At 43.3% G+C, this 14,548-nt stretch overlaps 1 protein-coding gene across 10 annotated transcripts in view; it reads right to left on the reverse strand.

Moving 5' to 3' along the window:
• Window positions 1–14,548, reverse strand: part of R3HDM1 (R3H domain containing 1) — a 261,433-nt gene that overhangs the window by 32,207 nt on the left and 214,678 nt on the right. For all 10 annotated transcript variants that reach the window (XM_089683588.1, XM_089683587.1, XM_089683590.1 and 7 more), the window contains 2 exons: window positions 3,107–3,376; window positions 623–746 (listed from right to left, as the gene is read on the reverse strand). In XM_089683588.1, the coding sequence (XP_089539714.1) occupies window positions 623–746; window positions 3,107–3,376 (394 nt within the window). The remainder of the gene's footprint in view (window positions 1–622; window positions 747–3,106; window positions 3,377–14,548) is intronic.

Consider the following 14,548-nt stretch of genomic DNA (forward strand, 5'->3'; position numbering starts at 1 on the left):
GTAAGAGAAATGGTGACACATTATTTGTGTCAGTGGAAAGAATAGTGCCCCAACGACTGGATAAAGGCAGAGAGAAAGGGCCATGACCAGCCCCCCAAGCCGCAGTTTGGAGACCACTGAATATCCTAAATAAATAAATCCAGGCCTCTTGCTTACATGCTGGTAAACTATTACTAGTAGGTAACCCCATCTAATAACACATAGTGCATTGTTTACTACACCCTGCAGAGTTTGTCTTACATTTATTTGAACCATGCAATGAAGAAAAAAAAAAAAAAAAAAAAAATTTACTGCTCCAAGCGTTTGGCGTGATACCAGTTTCATTTGGCATAACCCCTACACCTGTAACCTTAAGATTGAAAACGTCTTTGCCAAACTCTAAAAAGGCATCAAAGAAAGCATATAAAACAATACACTATCATCATGTCTTTTTTCAAACACTGGCAATCCAGGAAGAGCAGAAAGTGGCTGGAAAAGAGACCGGTTCACTGTGAGAAACGTAACCCCTCTCAGACAGCGCCCCGGACCCGGGTCCCGCCGCTCTACGTCACTCGGGTCATCAGCTGTAAAAAAAAAAAAACAAACAAAAAAAACAAACAAAGGAGCTCCAGAAGACACCAACCTGTTTGGTGGGCAGCTTGTGGCAGCGTTTGGTTTGGTTGGGAATTGAACTGGACAGATGTTACTGGTCGATATTGTTGGTTTGAGTGGGAAAATTGATTTGGAGTACAGTAGCAGGTCGGGATCTGCAAAAGGAGAAAAGGGAAGAAAGTTGACATGGCATATTTCACAAAAAACTACAAACTGCATAACAATCAGGAATCTGGTTTTTAGATGCTACATGTATCTTTGAAATATGCTATCTATAGAACAGCCATTCCCAACCAGGGTTTTGTGGAACTCTAGTGGTTCTCTGCTGGTTGCTAGTAGTTCCTGGAGCTGTGGCTGATGGACCTCCCATTTAATGGTGTCAGCATAGTCCGGGGGTCAAAACCATGTGGAAGAGACAGCTAGAGTTTCTCAAATACCTTTTTAACTTTCTGTAAGGGGGTCATTCTTCCCCTTGACCACCAATTCATTGGTTTTAGCAGGGGCTCCCAAGCACCTGAAAAAGATAATTTCATGGGTTCCTCTGAAGAAAAAAAAAATTATGTTCAGGACATTAGCCCATGAAGCAGTTCTAGTCCCACAAAAAATACCCCCCACACCAGGATTACAGTTGATACTACATCATTGGAGGTCTACTCATCAGCCTATGTCAGTATTTCGCAACCTTTCCAACAGAGGAACCATTTACATAACTTTCAGACTCAGGGAACCCCTGCTAATAATTACTATATCTACAACTCACAATACATTGATGTGATGGTCGGTAGGAAGAATGCTCCTTACATATTATTTGGTGGCCATTGGATATAATTGCCCCTATACAGATTGCTCATTTCTCAAGGAATCCCTGAAAACCTGTGGAGGAACCCTAGAGTTATCAAAGGGACTGCCAGCGTCACCTGTCCCTCACCCAACCCAACTGGGCACCCATGTGGGACTAAACATTCATCTCTGCTGTGGAGGTCCAGCAACTTCAGACCTTCTCAAATGTTTGGGGGCAACCCCAGTTCAAATACATGGCCTTATAGAATGGAAATGCAGCATTCACTAATCCATTGCAAAACTTGTAACAAAGGAGACAGATATTTCTTCCACTGTAAAATTGCTTTATGAGCATAGCAGAGCAAAATACTCAGCATGGTTATGTGGGCTACCATGGATGCTAGCTTTTCCATTAAGCTTAACAAGCAGAGATGGTCAAAGGTATTGGCAAAGTTGTGACCTATGTGATGAAGGGAAAAAAAAAAAAAAAGTTGAGAAAGGCTGCTGTAGAAATAGGACATGTGTCAAGACGAGGTTTCTTACCATCCTTTGCTTTGCTAGTGGAATTTTTTTTTGTACCAGTGACAACAGTTTTACAAGACAGAAGGGAGAGAAAATCTGCAACAGGGACCAAGACAAAAATCTGACAGGGGTTCTAGTCTTCTCCTTAAAAAGCATGGTTTCTTTGTGTTGCTGTTGGAGAGTTCCCCATCCCTTCTTCTCTGGTAAAATGTAGTTAGCAGACCAGGAAGTGAGGGGGAAAACTCTCTAAGGAAACCCCAGATAGCAGTACAACCAGACAGGGCTTATAACCCTTCCCTGCGCTATCCAAAATAAGATTTTTTGCTTCAACAAAATCTGACAATTATATGGGAAGAGGGACTAGCTGATTGGATGGGATTTGAATGCATTTGTTTCTTTAAGCCCTCATAATGATGATGATGATGGCCATTAGTGCCTTAGGTATCCAGACATATCTATTTGTATAGCCTAGTGCATGTCAAACAAGCAAGTTAAAGTAACATACTACTACTGGTTGTAACATATAACGCCTGCATTTACCTGCACCGCCTGTGCTGGTTAGGCCGGACAGTACCCAACATTACACACCACACGACCAGCAGACCAGGAAGTCAATGAGGTGTCATTACCTTAGTATGGTGGTAATGCCAAGAGACAAAACAACATGCAGTGGTTGCACTCACTTTTAATCTTCTGTTTTAGAGTTAATCATCCAGAAGCTTTGCTTTCAGGCCAAAAGACATTTTTGATACATAGATAAAGCCCTAAAGGGGGATTTTGTGGCCTCCATAATCACATTGTGGATACTTTTTGCCATCCTGTTGTCACTTGTGGAAATAAATGACTTTGAACTCGACCTTTGTATGGCGCTCTTTTTGGGCCAATTATACATGGACTTTTAATTTCAGTGATCCCTTTTTTTTTTTTTTTTGGAGGGGGGGGCTCCGTTTTGTGGAGAACTGCTGAATCAAACCTATTATGCTTGTTTCGAATTGTTAAGAATGTGTGTCAAGTGCCTCACTTCTACCTCTCCTTTGACTAAGCTTTTGACATCAGACTGCTGGCTTACTAAAAACCAGAAGACGTTCTTGTGCAAGCAACCAGATACTAGGAAATTGGAACCTTAGAATATTAGTTGCTTACTGTAGACAACTCCTCTCTTGTTAAAGTAAGGTAAATTAAGCTTCAGAGTCAAAACCCCCCAAAGAAGTACCTGCTGGAGAGAGGGGGGCTGAATGTATCCCTGTGGCTGCAGCACTGGCGGATTGACAGGCTGGCTGGAGGCAGTGTAGTTGGGAGGATGGTGAGACTGGCCTAGTGGGGGTGGTGGGGGTGGAGGAGGCGGCGCCATGATATAGCCAGATTGCGGAGATGGTTGGAGCACCACGGTGGACTGGAACATGGTGGAATGAGCATCTGAAGACTCAGCTGACGGCTGCCTTGCAAGACTCATATGGCTAAATTGAGCGTTCAGGTTCTCTGGCTGCACAAAGAGAAAAGAAAAAGCAATTTTATTACAAAAAGACCAGCGGGGAATGATAGCAAACATCCAAACAGATATATGAAGACTAGAAAAATGAAACAAAATGCTGTAAATGATTTAAGTTTACCTGAAACGCCACAAAGAAAGTGACTAATTCAGTTCATATGGAACTTCATTAGTACAAAGCGTCACAAAGCGGATTAACTAATTCAAAGCAAACCTGTCATTAAAAATGATGTTTGAGGAAAGTGAAAAAATAGCACTGGATCTGTAAGGATATCTTATTAGTTGCACTATCCTAAAAATATTGGTGTTAATGAAAATAATCTGCTTCCCAAGCAGACAACTTTCACACCTCAAGGGGATCTCCAGTTTCCTCGGTTTGTAGTGTAATGTGACAAAAAATGGAAACTGAAGCCCCACACCACTGCTAAGAGGTCCAGATACAACTTTATTCCAACAAAAGTCAAAAAGTATCCAAGCAAATTATGGTGGTCTAAAGACAACCCTTTATCAAAGCTTGAAAACAATGAATATACGAAAAGTGAACTCGACCTTTATTATTATTTCTTCCAGTGATTACAAGTACAGCAGCTGCTTCAACAAGCACCATTGGACACCCGAAATGCATTGGGTACTTTTAAGGATGGTACCCCTGAATTTTATTGGAATAAAGTTGTATCTAGACCTCTTGGCATCAGTGTAGTGCTTCAATTTCCTTTTTCTTTACGTTAGAAATTAAGTGACTGCCATATCTTCTGAAAATGTTAGTTACCTGGCAACTCCTACTAATCCATGAACCTCAATTGTTTGAGTCATTAACTTACAATAGAAATACTACAGTAAACAGATTTTCATTTGCCGAGACTCCTAAGAATTGAACAAAATGGTGGCCGTCTGCAAATAGATATTAACTCCCTGTTGCATAAATGTGAATTAAATGAGCAAAAGATGACTTAAGCTCCTGTTCCCCACCTGTAGAGAATGCATTTCACCCATTTCAGGGCTTAATCGAACAGGCAAAAAGGGTGAAACAGGTCTAAGACGTTCTCTACTGGTGGATATCAGGAGCTGAAGCCATCTCTTACCCATCTCATTACATTTATGCAACAGGGAATCAGTGTGCAGGTGACCACCATTTTGTTGAAGTCTACTAGACCCCGACAAGCCAATCCTGTGTCTGGCACCAGTCTATTCACATGCTGACCTGACTGAAACAGTTGTGGGGGTCATTTGAGCAGTAGTATTTTAATTGCTTTGGGCTACATGCCTCAGAATTGAAGCCACATACTGACAAGCAACAAATATTTCCATGTGGTCGATTATGGCACCTCATGGACATTTTTTCCTACATATTGGAGTAAAGCTACATGCACTCAACATTAGTGGATTGGAGGGGAGAGCTCCATGGATGGATGGATGGATGGATAGATGGATATATATAGATATATATATATATATAGATATATATATAGATATATACAGATAGATTTTTTTTTAATATTATTATTATACACACACATCACTTATGACAGATTTACATAGAAGTACCCCTGTAACTGTATAATTGGAATATTTCTTTGCTGGCCTGTACACAGCTTTGCTGCCACTGCAAAAAGGGATGTATAGAATACCATTTATCTAATAAGGCAAAGCACCATGATAAAAACAATAAGCTAAATCTTAATGAAGAGATCACTAAACAGTTTGTAGAAGTCAAAAGTGGGAAGCGCATTTATTCAAAATTCTTTTTCAGGTCTGCTTGCTACTTTAATCATCAAGGTGTTAATTAAGTAGTGTTGATTCAACATAATTTTTTTCTCTCTTCCATCCCCGAGGGCATGAAAAAAAGCTTAGAAAAGCAGTGTTCGTGCGCATCCTGGAACAATGCGCAATACATCCCTCGAGTTCAGAAATAATTAAGAAAATAGATAACACTGCCAAAATCACTTTGGACTGTGTTAGCAAATTCTCGGACAATATAGAAAGAAAAAAAAAATGACAAACCGGGAGCGTTGATTACAGAAGCCTGGAGGATAATTACACTCTTTAGGATAATTACAGCTATCGTGACCCGCAATATTTTTATATTTTTTTTTTAATCAAGCCTGAGAGCATGAGAGATAATGAATTGGTGGCGTAAAGGCTGAAGGTATTCAGTTGCTTAGAACTCACTTCATCTTCAATTACTGAGCTTATATTACAACGCACACTTGAAGAGGCGATGTAAGGGTAATTAACAAGTCACGAGTTAGACAAAAGCTCTTTTTCCAGAAGATAGACTCAAAATAAAAAAGGAAGCACGGAGGCCATCCTCGGTACACAGGCGCTCATTAGAGTGCATCTGGTGTGTGTTTTTGGTGCAGGAATCCGGTGCTGTAGGTCTGGGTATTGGGTTTTTGGTGCAAAAAAAATTTGAAATAAAATTCTTCGAAGTGTGCCGCGACGCTAGCGTACCCTAAACTGTTAAACAGCGCATAACATAAAACCCTCCCCTATCTGAACCTCAACATCTAAAAATGATGCCTTAAAACAATCAACTCTTTAAAGTGACCCTGTCATCACACAGTCACCTTTACTCAATTGGCAGAAGTAATGTATTCAAGCTTTCCGTTGGCCCATGTATTCAAAAGTCGCTGCATCTCATCTTGGCAGTCTTTTGAATGTATTCTATACCTGCAGGTAAGTATAGTACTTGCTCACACTCCTGGCTTGCAAGATTTGCATCTGCCGTTGGAGTGCAGACTTTTCTAAACATGGGCTACAAAAAAAAAAGTAAGGTATAGTACTTTGTATATGGATGGCACTATGAATAAAAGTGACCCTGTGGTTACCCTAATGCTATACAGTCAATCCTCAATACTTAAAACGGAAACTCTTTATAAAACAACCCATTTAGTTTAACATAGAAATGAAAGGGGAGAGAGAGAGAGAGAGAGAGAGAGAGAGAGAGAGAGAGAGAGAGAGAGAGAGAGAGAGAGAGAGAGAGAGAGAGAGAGAGAGAGAGAGAGAGAGAGAGAGAGAGAGAGAGAGAGTATATAAAGAGCTGGAGGAGAAAACAGCAGGACACTAATCTTCCCAGGGAATGGCTGTGCGGCAGAGGTGGGTCGCTGTGTTGTCAGCACGGCTAGAGAACTGACCACGCTGTGATGTCATGCTTAGTGTGGTCAGTGTTTAATAAGAAAGCAGAGGGAGTGGCAGGAACAGCAGGGATTTTACACAAAGGAGGCAAAACAAAGAAAAGGAGACTTTTTCATATAAGTGCATGGTACAACATTTTTTAAGGGTGCTAGTAGTAGTTCATAACATTCAACTGGACTTGTTCTATAATCTCAAAGATGTTCTACGGCTTATTCAAAGCAGTTTTAGTTTTTATAAATGTCAGAAACAAAACTTGCAACACATTTACAGTGCCTTAAAAAAGTATCCCTTGAAAATTTCAACATTTTGTCATGTTAAAACCAAAAACGTAATTTATTTTATTGGGTTATTATGTGATAAACCAACACAAAGTGACACATAATTGTGAAGTGGAAGGAAAATGATAAATGGTTTTCAACATTTTTTACAAATAAATATGTGAAAAGTGTGGCAGCATTTGTATTCAGCCCCCCCGAGTCAATACTTTGTAGAGCCACCTTTTGCTGCAATTACAGCTGCAAGTCTTTTTGTGGATGTCTCTACCAGCTTTGCACATCTAGAGTGCAATTTTTGCCCATTCTTTTTGCAAAATAGCTCAAGCTCTGTCAGATTGGATGGAGAGCATCTGGACAGCAATTTTCAAGTCTTGCCACAGATTCTCAATTGGATTTAGGTCTGGACTTTGACTGGGCCATTCTAACACATGAATATGCTTTGATCTAAACCATTCCATTGTAGCTCTGGCTGGATGTTTTGGGTCGTAGAGACTGGGGCGGAGGTTCACCTTCCAGCAGCACAAGTCTTCTGCAGACTTAACATGTTTTCTTCTAAGATTGCCCTGTATTTGGCTCCATCCATCTTCCCATCAACTCTGACCAGCTTCCCTGTCCCTGCTGAAGAAAAGCATCCTCACAACATGATGCTGCCACCACTATGTTTCATGGTGGGAATGGTGTGTTCAGTGTAATGTGCAGTGTTCGTTTTCCACCACACATAACGTTTTGCTTTTAGACCAAAAAATTCAATTTTGGTCTCACCTGACCAGAGCACCTTCTTCCACTTTTGAAGTTTGCGAGAAGCCATGTGGGGGACACAGCAAACGGGACTTCTTATGGCTCTCTTTCAACATTGGCTTCTTGCCACTCTTCCATAAAGGCCAGATTTGTGGAGTGCACAAGTAATAGTTGTCCTGTGGACAGATTCGCCCACCTGAGCTGTGGATCTCTGCAGCTCCTCCGGAGTTACCATTGGCCTCTTGGCTGCTTCTCTTTGCCCGGCATGTCAGTTTAGGTGGACGGCAACGTTTTGGTAGGTTTGCTGTTGTGCCATACGCTTTCCATTTTCGGATGGTGGATTGAACAGTGTTCCATGAGATGTCCAAAGCTTGGTATAATTGTTTTTTTGTTTTTTTTTTTAAATAGCCCAGCCCTGCTTTAAACTTCTCCACAACTTTATCCCTGACCTGCCCGGTGTGTTCCTTGGCCTTCATGATGCTGTTTGTTCACTAATGTTCTCCAACAAACATCTGAGGGCTTCACAGAACAGCTGTATTTATACTGACATTAAATTACACACAGGTGGACTATTTAGTAATTAGGTGGTTCTGAAGGCAATTAGTTCCACTAAATTTTAGCTAGGGGTATCAGAGTAAAGGGGGCCCGATTACAAATGCACGCCTTACTTTTCAGATATTAATTTCTAAAAAGAACTTTTGAAAATAACTTATTTTCCTTCCACTTCACAACTATGTTTCACTTTGTGTTGGTCACGGAAAACCCCAATAAAAAACATTTATGTTTTTGGATGTAACATGGCCAAATGTGAAAAATGTCAAGAGGTATGAGTAGTTTTTCAAGGCACTGAATACACAGGTAACACATTAATCCAATCACCATGAAATGTGTCAAGGTAAAACGTTCAACCCACCTGAGCATGTCCACCAGGAAGTGGTGACCTACTCTGGGCCAATGATAAACGACCGAGGCATTCACCACCCTACAGCCGCTTGTATAAAGGTGACTGTATACATGCAGCTGTGGGGCAGGGAATGCTTAAGCTTCTCTTAATTGGACAAACACAGTGACAGCTGCCTGACAGCATGCTCGGGAAGGTTTGGACTGGGATCAGATTATGCCCAAAGCTTCTCTCTATCAAGAAACTGTAAGAAGGGAAAGAAATATGTTCCAATTAGAATCAATCCTAGCTCTGTCAAAATCTCCAACTGGCGTAAATCCTTGGATTTCCACACCTTAAGATGTGAATTATAGTTGAAGGATTAAAACCTGTTGCAGACGTCCAGGCACCATATAACTCTGGAGTGACTTGAAGACTGCGGTCCGCAAGTCACCATCAAACTTAAATGAACTTGAGCAGTTCTGCAAAGAAGAGTGGGCAAATATTGTAAAGTCTAGATGTGCAAAGTTAGTAGAGACAAAGTATCTCACAGGAGTACACCTCTCACATTTTTGTAAATATTTTATTCTATCTTTTCATGTGACAACACTGAAGAAATGACACTTTGCTACAATGTGACTTAGTGAGTGTACAGCTTATATACAGTGAGGAACAGAAGTATTTGAACACCCTGCGATTTTGCAAGTTCTCCCACTTAGAAATCATGGAGGGGTCTGACATTCACATTGTAGGTGCATTCCCACTCTGAGAGAGAATTAAAAAAAAAAATAAAAAATTCAGGAAATCGCATTGTATGATTTTTAAAGAATTTATTTGTCTTGCACTGCTGAACATAAGTATCTGAACACCTAAGAAACAGCAAGAATTCTGGCTCTCAAAGACCTGTTACTGTGCCTTTAAAAAGTCCACCTCTACTCCACTCAATCTAACTTAGCAGCACCTGTCTGAGCTCTTTAAAGACACCTGTCCACCACACAGTCAGTCAGACGCCAACTACTACCATGGGCAAGACCAAAGAGCTGTCAAAAGACACCAGAGACAAAATTGTGGACCTCCACAAGCCTGGAAAGGGCTACGGGGCAATTGCCAAGCAGCCTGGTGAAAATAGAACTGTTGGAGCAATTGTTAGAAAATGTAAGAGGCTCCCTCGGACTGGGGCTCCATGCAAGATCTCACCTTGTGGGGTATCACTGTTAAGAAAGGTGAGGAATCAGCCCAGAACTACAAAGGAGGAGCTGGTCAATGACATGAAGAGAGCTGGGACCACAGTTTCAAAGGTCACTGTCGGTAGAACACTACGCCGTCATGGTTTCAAATCTTGCATTGCACGGAAAGTTCCCCTGCTCAAGTCATCACATGTCCAGGCTCGTCTGAAATTTGCCAATGACCATCTGGATGATCCAGAGGAGGCATGGGAGAAAGTCATGTGGTCAGATGAGACCAAAGTAGAACTTTTTGGTCTAAACTTCACTCATCATGTTTGGAGGAAAAAAAAGATGAGTTGCATCCCAAGAACACCATCCCTACCGTGAAGCATGGGGGTGGTAACATCATGCTTTGGGGGTGCTTTTCTGCGAAGGGGACAGGACGACTGCACTGTATTAAGGAGAGGATGAATGAGGCCATTTATTCTGAGATTTTGAGCAACAACCTCCTTCCCTCAGTCAGAGCATTGAAGATGGGTCGTGGCTGGGTCTTCCAACATGACAGCGACCCGAAGTACACAGCCAAGATAACCAAGGAGTGGCTCCGTAAGAAGCATATCAAGGTTCTGGAGTGGCCTAGCCAGTCTCCAGACCTAAATCCAATAGAACATCTTTGGAGGGAGCTGAAACTACGTGTTGCTCAGCGACAGCCCCGAAACCTGACAGATCTAGAAGAGATCTGTGTGGAGGAGTGGGCCAAAATCCCTGTTGCAGTGTGTGCAAACCTGGTCAAGAACTACAGGAAATGTTTGACTTCTGTAATTGCAAACAAAGGCTTCTGTACCAAATATTAACACCGATTTTCTCAGGTGTTCAAATACTTATGTTCAGCAGTGCAAGACAAATAAATTCTTTAAAAACAAAATTCAGGAAATCACATTGTATGCTTTTTAAATTCTGTCTCTCAGAGTGGGAATGCACCAACAATGTGAACTTCAGACCCCTCCATGATTTCTAGGTGGGAGAACTTGCAAAATTGCAGGGTTTTCAAATACTTCTGTTCCTCACTGTAACAGTGTACGTTTTCTGTCCCCTCAAAATAACACACAGCCCTTAATGTCTAAACCGCTAACAAAAGTGAGTACACCCCTAAGTGAAAATGTCCAAATTGGGCCCAATTAGCAATTTTCCCTCCCCAGTATCATGTGACTCATTAGTGTTACAAGGTCTCAGCTGTGAATGGGGAGCACATGTGTTAAAATTGGTGTGATCACTCACTCTCTCATACTGGTCACTGGAAGTTCAACATGGCACCTCATGGCAAAGAAATCTGAGGATTTGAAAAAAAAGAATTGTTGCTCTACATAAAGATGGCCTAGGCTATAAGAAGATTGGCAAGACCCTGAAACTGAGCTGCAGCACGGTGGCCAATATCATACAGCGGTTTAACAGGACAGGTTCCACTTAGAACAGGCCTCGCCATGGTCGACCAAAGAAGTTGAGTGCACGTGCCCAGTGTCATATCCAGAGGTTGTCTTTGGGAAATAGATGTATGAGTGCTGCCAACATTGCTGCAGAAGTTGAAGGGGTGGGAGGTCAGCCTGTCAGTGCTCAGACCATACGATGCACACTGCATCAAATTGGTCTGCATGGCTATCGTCCCAGAAGGAAGCCTCTTCTAAAAAGATGATGCACAAGAAATCCTCCAAACAGTTCTTTGAAGACAAGCAGACTACGGACATGGATTACTGGAACCATGAACTGTGGTCTGATGAGACCAAGATCAACTGATTTGGTTCAGATGGTGTCAAGCGTGTGTTGGCAACCAGGTGAGGAGTACAAAGACAAGTGTATCCTGCCTACAGTCAAGCATGGTGGTGGGAGTGTCATGGTCTGGGGCTGCATGAGTGCTGCTGGCACTGGGGAGCTACAGTTCATTGAGGGAACCATGAATGCCAACATGTACTGTGACATACTGAAGCAGAGCATGATCCCCTCCCTACAGAGACCGGGCCGCAGAGCAGTATTCCAACATAACGACCCCAAACACACCTCCAAGACCACCACTGCCTTGCCAAAGAAGCTGAGGGTAAAGGTGATGGACTGGCCAAGCATGTTTCCAGACCTAAACCCTATTGAACATCTGTGGGGCATCCTCAAACAGAAGGTGGAGGAGCGCAAGGTCTCCAACATCCACCAGCTCTGTGATGTCATCATCATGGAGGAGTGGAAGAGGACTCCAGTGGCAACCTGTGAAGCTCTGGTGAACTCCATGCCCAAGAGGAGGAAGGCAGTGCTGGAAAAGGATGGTGGCCACACAAAATATTGACACTTTGGGCCCAATTTGGACATTTTCACTTAGGGGTGTACTCACTTTTGTTGCCAGCAGTTTAGACATTAATGGCTGTGTGTTGAGTTATTTTGTATTTCAATGGTTTTTATTAATTTTAAACAGTATAAAACAGAGGCAACAAAACACACCCACGCAGGGGCTATCAATTGCACCAATAAAAAAGGCATAATAGAGCAGACAACGCTCTAATTCCAATAAGGCAAAACGTATGCCCACGCAGGGGCTATCAATGGCACATAGGTTACAATAACATCAATAAGACTCTCCACTGTCACATCAAAACAAACAGAAAAGGAGAGAAGAAGAGCAGAGAAGAAAGGGAAAAAAAAAACAAAAATAAAAAACCAAAGAGCAGGGGTCCACGAGCGCCAATACCAAACTCCATTACCTCCCCACACTGGCCAGGGGGAGCGTGGGAAAGGCGTATTGCAACCACGGCTCCCATACTTTCAAAAATTTATGTTGAGAGTCGTTGCATATACTCGACATCTGTTCGTTGAGCATCATAGTAGTCATACGATCCCGCACCCCCTGGAAAAGTACAAACGGACTCTTCCAGGCCTGAGAAATTGTCCTAGTAGCCGATAAAAACAAATAGGAAGCCAACCGCTGCTGACGAGCCAAGAGGCCCGGTATGGGGCAATGAAGCAAAGCATACCGAGCATCCCGGCGTATGGAGAGATGGAACAAAGTGAAAAGGAGGCCAAACACACGAGACCAAAAACGAACCAACCTCGGGCATGACCACCAGATATGCAGTACATCGCCACGATGGCCACAACCCCGAAAACATCGATCACTACAGGCAGGGTTAGCCTGGGCCAGACGAGCTGGAACCCAGTACCAACGGAACAATACCTTGTAGGCTGCTTTCAGTGTGGTCGTATTAAATGAACATTTAGCTATGAGTGACCAGGCCCTACTCCAGTCCTCCAGATCCACAGCCACTCCCAGGTCGCGTTCCCACTGAACAACATATGAAAGAGAAGTGTGAGACGAGCATCTGTTCAAAGCTGCATAAAGAAGGGATATCAGGCTCGGGGCGCCCGGGTGCTGCTGGCAAAGCCGTTCAAAGGCAGATTTCTGATATGGGAAAGCAGAAGTGGCCCTCAGCGAAAGTAGCCAGTGCCGCAATTGAAGGTACCGAAAAAATTCCGCTGGGGGAACATCCCAAGACTCCCAAAGGACATTCCAGGCAGGAAAGGACCGAAAAGTCAAAAAGTGTTGCACCTGTGAGAAACCATGAGCCACCCACCAAGAAAATGCCCTCGGGCAATCTAGACCCGGTGGGAAAAGAGGGTTGTTAACGATTGGAAGCAAGGGCAAAAAGGGTGACATCAGACCACTGGAGTAACGTACCGAGTCCCAGACTTGTAGGCCATGGAGCAACATCGGACTCAGCGCCATAGGGCGCAGGGCAGGGGGAAGCCATAAGAGTGTCCACAGTGCGATAGGGGCACAATTAGGTAGTTCCAGCAGGACCCAGAGAGGAACATCGGAGGAAGCGTGCAACATAGACAGCGGGGCAATCTGGCTCACCTAATACTTAGCTACATTGGGTACCCCAAGACCACCCTGGAGTCTATGAGCAAAGAGCGTATTTCTAGAGACTCTGGGGTGTTTATCGGCCCAGATAAAACGCATGAACTTTGCCTGAAGCAACCGAAGAAAGTGAGGGGGAACCCGCACCGGGAGGGTGCGAAAATAATATAACAATTTCGGCAAGATGGTCATTTTCACTGAATGAACCCGTCCTATCCAAGACAGGTGCGGAAATTGCCAGGAATGCATAAGAGAAGATAAAGAGCTAAGCAAAGGATAATAACTTGCATCAAAAAGGGAGTCATAGGTGGGGGTCAAGCGAATGCCCAAGTATTCCAGAAAAGAGGAAGCCCACCGGTAAGGGAAGTGGGATTGTAGGCGCGAAACCAAATCTGAAGCCAAAGTAATATTGAGAGCGACAGTTTTATCCAAATTGATACGTAGACCCGAAATCAAGGAGAAGCGCTCAAGAACTCGTTGCAAGTTAGGAAGCGTCGTCAGAGGATTAGTAAGGGTCAAGAGGGCATCGTCCGCAAAGAGGCTCAGCTTAAACTCCTGTCCCGCGTATGGAACCCCCGATATATATTGCAATCGGTCCGGAGCGCTAAAGCCAGTGGCTCAAGCGCCAGGACAAAGAGCCCCGGGGACAGCGGGCAACCCTGCCTCGTCCCTCGCCCAACAGGAAAGGGATACGAGAAATACCCAGCGTATTTAACGGAGGCCGAGGGAAAGGAATACAAGGCCTGAATCCAAGAGAACAGAATCCCCGAAACCCCAACGAGACAGCACAAACCGCAGATATTCCCAAGATAGAGAATCAAAAGCTTTATATATGTCCAAGGACAGTAGGAATCCTGGGATTTTCCGTTGTTGCAGAAAATGTATAAGATGGACCACCTTACGGACGTTATCACCCGCCTGCCTCCCGGGGACGAACCCTACTTGGTCCCGGTGGACCAGGCTACACAAATGTGTGTTGAGTTATTTTGAGTGGACAGCAAATTTACATGTTATACAAGCTGTACACTCACTACTTTACATTGTAGCAAAGTGTAATTTCTTCAGTGTTGTCACACT

The sequence above is a fragment of the Staurois parvus genome, unplaced genomic scaffold, assembly GCF_062004578.1.
Source record: "Staurois parvus isolate SC_StPar_1 unplaced genomic scaffold, SC_StPar_1.0 ptg000315l, whole genome shotgun sequence".
NCBI classification, from domain to species: Eukaryota; Metazoa; Chordata; class Amphibia; order Anura; family Ranidae; genus Staurois; species Staurois parvus.